General features: G+C 50.0%; 1 protein-coding gene across 1 annotated transcript; it reads right to left on the bottom strand.

Moving 5' to 3' along the window:
- Nucleotides 1–718: 718 nt before the first annotated feature.
- LOC139472625 (seminal vesicle major clotting proteins-like) lies at nucleotides 719–1,612 on the bottom strand. The gene has a single exon (XM_071255092.1). The coding sequence runs from the start codon at nucleotides 1,610–1,612 to the stop codon at nucleotides 719–721; it is 894 nt and encodes a 297-aa protein (XP_071111193.1).
- Between the last annotated feature and the right edge of the window lie 5,968 nt (nucleotides 1,613–7,580).

Below are 7,580 nucleotides of genomic sequence, written 5' to 3'. Positions count from 1 at the left end.
ATGTACAGTGTGTGCAACATCAATCACCTTGACAGTGGTATTGAATGACATGGTGTTGGGAAAGAGCCATAATATATGTACGGATTCAATTGATTCATTTTGAAAACCTACCATTGTGTCATTTTGATTATGTCGTGCTGAACTAATTTCCAGGCGTAGAGCTATTAGCTTTTTTGAATCCGCAATCATAAAGTAGACAAATGTAAATGTATCAGAAATAAAAATTGGATCTGAATTTCTATACTTCTGTTTTGTGAATCGTCCCTGACTCTATTTTTTACAAAACGTCGAGAAGCAGCTAGAGTGTTGTGAAAAAACCCAGCAGTCAATCGGTTATTGTGTTTGTCCAGATTCATAAATGTTCATTTGGCCCTGTGGTAATTCCGGGGCAGAGTAGCTCAACAGTATCTTGGTTCGTGTGTTATATGTGCCCTTCCTGATGTGTGACATCTTTCACAGATGGCGCGCTCCTTGTCCATACATGTCATTCTTTGTCGTGACGTTTCAGACTCCATCCCGCTCACTAACTCTATCCCACTCATAAAACCCATCCTGCTCATTGGCCCCATCCCGCTCACAAACTCCATCCCTCTCACAAACACCATCCCGCTCACTGACTCCATCCTACTCACAAACACCACCCCGCTCACAAACATCATCCCTCTCACAAACACCATCCCGCTCACAAACTCCATCCCGCTCACAAACTCCATCCCTCTCACAAAGACCATCCGCTCACTGACTCCATCCCTCTCACAAACTCCATCCCGCTCACAAACTCCATCCCTCTCACAAAGACCATCCCGCTCACAAACACCATCCCGCTCACTGACTCCATCCCTCTCACAAACTCCACCCCGCTCACAAACATCATCCCTCTCACAAACACCATCCCGCTCACTGACTCCATCCCTCTCACAAACTCCATCCCTCTCACAAAGACCATCCCTCTCACAAACACCATCCCGCTCACTGACTCCATCCCGCTCACAAACATCATCCCTCTCACAAACACCATCCCGCTCACTGACTCCATCCCTCTCACAAACTCCATCCCTCTCACAAAGACCATCCCTCTCACAAACACCATCCCGCTCACTGACTCCATCCCTCTCACAAACTCCACCCCGCTCACAAACATCATCCCTCTCACAAACACCATCCCGCTCACAAACTCCATCCCGCTCACTGACTCCATCCTACTCACAAACTCCACCTCGCTCACAAACATCATCCCTCTCACAAACACCATCTCGCTCACTGACTCAATCCCTCTCACAAACTCCATCCCTCTCACAAACTCCATCCCGCTCACAAACATCATCCCACTCACAAACACCACCCCGCTCACAAACATCATCCCTCTCACAAACATCATCCTGCGCACTAACTCAATCCCTCTCACAAACTCCATCCCTCTCACAAACTCCATCCCGCTCACAAACATCATCCCACTCACAAACACCACCCCGCTCACAAACATCATCCCGCTCACAAACATCATCCTGCGCACTAACTCCATCCCTCTCACAAACTCCTTCCTGCTCAGTAACTCCATCGCGTTCACAAGCTCCATCTTGCTCATTGACTCCATACCGCACACAAACTCCATCACGAGTCATTACTCAAACCGGTTATTATGTACAAATAACCCTTGATCTAATCCAAAAATAGCCTCAGCATCAACCAGTTAGACTAGGGATTTGTCGCAAAATTATATCGCAACCAACAACTGTGAAAGTTCAATAGCTTAGCATTGACGATTTACATCCAAATGCAGCTTTCGTTCCACTCTATGATTGAGTGAGTGAGTGAGTGAGTTGGGTTGAACGCCACTTTTAACAGTATTACAGTTTTATCACGGCGTGGCGGCTTAATGTGGGGGGGAAAGCCCAAAATGATGCAGGTCTCAGACGTTTACATAAGTAAGTGGTTGTAATGCTTGACGTACTAATATACATTACAACGAGTACTACGTTTTCGGATTGTAATATTTGTTCTTAATGTAGAAAGCATCATATTTTTGGTGAAACTAACGAAAACGGCTGTGAGCTGAAACGAGCAAGTGAGTTGGGTTTAACGCGGCTTTAAACAGTATTCAAGTTATATCGCGGCGTGTCAGCTTAATGTGGGAGGAAAGCCCGAAGAGATGCAGGTCTCAGACGTTTACCACTTCGGTGAAACCCACGAACACGGGTATGCTGACAAACCTAGAAACATAATCAGAGCAAAGCAGGATTCGAACCCACAATCATAGGTTTCTGGCGTGCCCAAGGGACGCAACTCTGCACAGCGAATCGTGGCGCCTTGGACGGCTGGTCCCCCTCCACTCTATGACTATTAGTTAGTCAATGGGAAGTAATTTTACAATCTTTGCAATTATTCGGAGCCAAACGGTGGGGCTAGCCTAGAGTTGAAAGTGTTCGCTACTCACGCCGAGGCCCCGGCTCTATTCCCAATGTGGGTACATGTGTGAACTATTTCTGGTGGCCCCCACCTGGATGCTGAGATAAGTTCTCACTAATACCTTTGCAAGTAGTGCTCAAATAACAGCGTTTTTTAGTGTAGATATTGGACATAATTTGCGAAAAGGAATCATGTGACGAAATGTTTCTCTTCGTGTGTATAATGGGGGCGATTATTCAATCTGGCGAAAAGCACACACTGTGATCTCGACACAGGATATGCTTACTAATGACATTTATGCTCAATCGAAACATGAACAGATATATTCCTATCTATATAATATATAGTACATTACAATATGACGCGTCTAATGGTGTCTTAAAATGCTATACCTTTGGTTAGAAACTATCTACACATTGTATCAAGTTGTACACAACTTAGGACTTGGAATCATGTGCTGGTAGATTTTTATTATAATTTAGATGTTTACCCTTATCAAATAATTGAAATTTGAAACCCCTTTAAAAACCGTATCTGTATTGTTTGTTTGTTGTTTAACGCCGCACTCAGCAATATTCCAGCTATATGACGGCGGTCTGTAAATTATCAAGACCGGACCCAGTGATTGATATATTGTGCATCAACCAAGTCAGCGAGTCGCCTTCAGTCGCCTCTTACTATCCTACCATCGAGTGTGCAAGGCAGGCCAAATAGCCTGACACACCGTCTTCAGTGAACAGAGACCTCGGTCCACGGTTAGTGGGTTCAAATCCCAAATTCGTGCATTTGTGTTTGTTGATTTGTCGGCGACATTCCCGTTTTCGTGGCTTCCAACCGACTTGCAAACGTGTATGACCTCCGTCACTACGGGCTTTCCTCCCACGTTAAGCTGGCGCGCTGTGGTATACATGAATCACTGTTAAAAGCGACTTCAAACCCACGTCACGCAAACATTATTTTATTGAGCCTAGACACACTTTACCACTGATAATACACAACGAGGTTTCTGTTCTGGACTACATAATTCAATCGACAATTTTTACTGGCTTTAATCACCAACAAACAGCAGTGCGTGCAGAGCTACGGTGAACCCAAGTGAGGCGATGTAATATCAGGCCTTAAAAGCCAACCAGAAGAGTTAAACGGGTCGGTGACAGTTGATCCATTGTACAAACCCGGACGTTGAATTCCAGAGAAGTCCCAAAGCTGTTACAGGCTCGTTTCTCCTCGGGAATCTACCTGTCTGTAGTAGATAGAAAATCCCCAGGATACTTGATATTATATCTAGACACGGCGTCATAGCTTGAGTATGTCAAGCATGTGTACTTAATACATGTACATTGTATATAAAGGAAGTCTCATGTCTTGTGCTCACGTGGTATCGAGATTATTTATAGCAGTTCCCACATTACCTGCCTTGAGTTCATAACATATGATTTGTTAACATTCGTATTGATCTTATAATATCTAATTCGGTGAGGACTAATAATTGTACACATATTATAATATAGAGATGGCGTCTCTGCACATGTGGGTAGGCGAGATTACTAAAGATTGTCACAGGTCGCTGTATGCCTTGAAAGCTATTGATATGTCAACTGTGGATGTAGCAGGTGATAACATGAATTAAATAGATAGCATACACCCATCCACACCCATCCACACCAACACCCACACACCCACACCCACACCCGCCAACCACCACCCACACCAACACCAACACCAACACCCATCCACACCCACACCTATACTCCCACACACACCCATCCACACCCACACCCACACCCACACCCACACCCATCCACACGCACACCAATCCCAACACCAACACGCACACCAACACCCACACCCACACCAACCCACACTCACACCCACACCCACCCACACCAACACCCACACCCACACCCACACCCACACCAACACCCACACCCACACCCACACCCACACCAACACCCACATCAACACCCATACCCACACCCACACCCACACCCACACCCACTCCCACACACCCCCACACACCCACACCCACACCGACACCCACACCCACACCAATCCACATCCACACAGACACCTACACCCATACCCACACACCCACACCTACACCTACACCAATACCCACACCCACACCCACACCCACACCCACACCCACACCCACACCAACACCAACACCCACACCAACACCAACATCCATCCACACGCACACCAATCCCCACACCAACACCCACACCTACACCCACACCCACACTCACACCCACAACTCAACACCTACCATCCACCACCCACACGCTTCCACACCCACACCCACACCCACACCAATCCACCCCCCCCCCCCCCCCAACACACACACACCAACACCTACACCTACACCCACACCCACACCCACACCCGCCAACCACCACCCACACCAACACTAACACCAACACCCATCCACACCCACACCTATACCACACACACACCCATCAACACCCACACCCACACCCACACCCACACCAATCCACATCCACACACACACCTACACCCATACCCACACACCCACACCTACACCTACACCAATACCCACACCCACACCCACACCCACACCCACACCCACACCCACACCCACACCAACACCAACACCCACACCAACACCAACATCCATCCACACGCACACCAATCCCCACACCAACACCCACACCTACACCCACACCCACACTCACACCCACAACTCAACACCTACCATCCACCACCCACACGCTTCCACACCCACACCCACACCCACACCAATCCACCCCCCCCCCCCCCCAACACACACACACCAACACCTACACCTACACCCACACCCACACCCACACCCGCCAACCACCACCCACACCAACACTAACACCAACACCCATCCACACCCACACCTATACCACACACACACCCATCCACACCCACACCCACACCCACACCCACACCAATCCACATCCACACCCACACCCACACCCACATCCACACAAACACCCACACCAATCCACACCCACACCCACACCCACACCCTGACCCTCACCCACACCCACACCAACACCAACACCCATCCACACGCACACCCATCCCCACACCAACACCCAAACCTACACCCACACTCACACCCACAACTCAACACCTACCACCCACCACCCACACGCTTCCACACCCACACCAATCCACCCCCCCCCCCCCCCCAACACACACACACCAACACCTACACCTACACCCACACCCACACCCACACCCGCCAACCACCACCCACACCAACACCAACACCAACACCCATCCACACCCACACCTATACCACACACACACCCATCCACACCCACACCCACACCCACACCCATCCACACGCACACCAAGCCCCACACCAACACGCACACCAACACCCACACCCACACCCACACCCACCAACACTCACACCCACACCCACCGCCACCCACACCAACACCCACACCCACACCCACACCCACACCAACACCCACATCCACACCCATACCCACATCCACACCCACACCCACATCCACACCCACACCCACACCCGCCAACCACCACCCACACAAACACCAACACCAACATCCATCCACACCCACACCTTAAGCACACACACACCCATCCACACCCACACCCACATCCACACCCACACCAATCCACATCCACACACACACCTGCACCCATACCCACACACCCACACCTACACCTACACCAATACCCACACCCACACCCACACCCACACCCACACCCACACCCACGCCCACAGCCATCCACAACCATCCACACCGACACCCACACCCACCCACATCATCCACACCCACACCCACACCCACATCCACACAAACACCCACACCAATCCACACCCATACCCACACCCACACCCACACCCTCACCCACACCCACACCCACACCAACACCAACACCCATCCACACCCACACCTATACCACACACACACCCATCCACACCCACACCCACACCCACACCCACACCCATCCACACGCACACCAAGCCCCACACCAACACGCACACCAACAACCACACCCACACCCACACCCACACCCACCCACACTCACACCCACACCCACCGCCACCCACACCAACACCCACACCCACACCCACACCCACACCACCACCCACACCCACACCCACACCCACACCCACACCCACACCCTCACCCACACCCACACCCGCCAACCACCACCCACACCAACACCAACACCAACACCCATCCACACCCACACCTATACCACACACACACCCATCCACACCCACACCCACACCCACACCCACACCCACACCCATCCACACGCACACCAAGCCCCACACCAACACGCACACCAACAACCACACCCACACCCACACCCACACCCACACCCACCCACACTCACACCCACACCCACCGCCACCCACACCAACACCCACACCCACACCCACACCCACACCACCACCCAAATCCACACCCATACCCACACCCATACCCACACCCACACCCACACCGCCACCCACACCCACACCCACAACCACACCCACACCCACACCCGCCCCCAAGTAGCAGTTGCCATGTTCATCATGCCAATACACATATCGATGTCACGCACATGACAAGAAAAAAAAACAACATGGTGGATTGATCATAACGGGATTACTTGGCAGTGCTTGGGACTACACTTTGAAAAGTATAGTTTGGTTCGCTACATCAGCCAAAAAGGTGAGACGCTTGCCATTACGTACATGATCAATTGTGTACCTAGCTATCATGCTGAATTGTGTAAGTTAGGTACCCTATAAGGTAGCTTGCACAATGCATTGTGACGGCGCATTTACCGCCATTACTATCACCTCAACGCTTTTCTATCTGGTCCTTGTAAGTATATGTGTATCATTATGTTATGACTTGTATTGAAATGAAAGGGTCTGTTATGTTGTATATTCTATAAGATCATACATTATGGTGGGTTTTCGTGCATTCAGTTGTCTTGAATGGTTATGACATGATCTAGTGTGGCATTGTGGATAACATGCAGCTTTGAAGCGTGATTTATGTGATGCATTGCTGGGGACTGAAATAATTATATATATATATTGGTAACCTGATATTAACAATGGTTGGTGATATAGGTGTAGGGTATGTGGGTGAGGATGATTGATGCTATGTGTTTACTGTTTTGGTGAGGAAGGTGTAGGGTGTGTG

The sequence above is a fragment of the Haliotis cracherodii genome, unplaced genomic scaffold (assembly GCF_022045235.1).
Source record: "Haliotis cracherodii isolate W230 unplaced genomic scaffold, xgHalCrac1.p SCAF_25, whole genome shotgun sequence".
Taxonomy (NCBI): Eukaryota; Metazoa; Mollusca; class Gastropoda; order Lepetellida; family Haliotidae; genus Haliotis; species Haliotis cracherodii.
The sequence above is the reverse complement of the archived record's forward strand: the minus strand, read 5'-3'. Positions and strand labels throughout refer to the sequence as shown.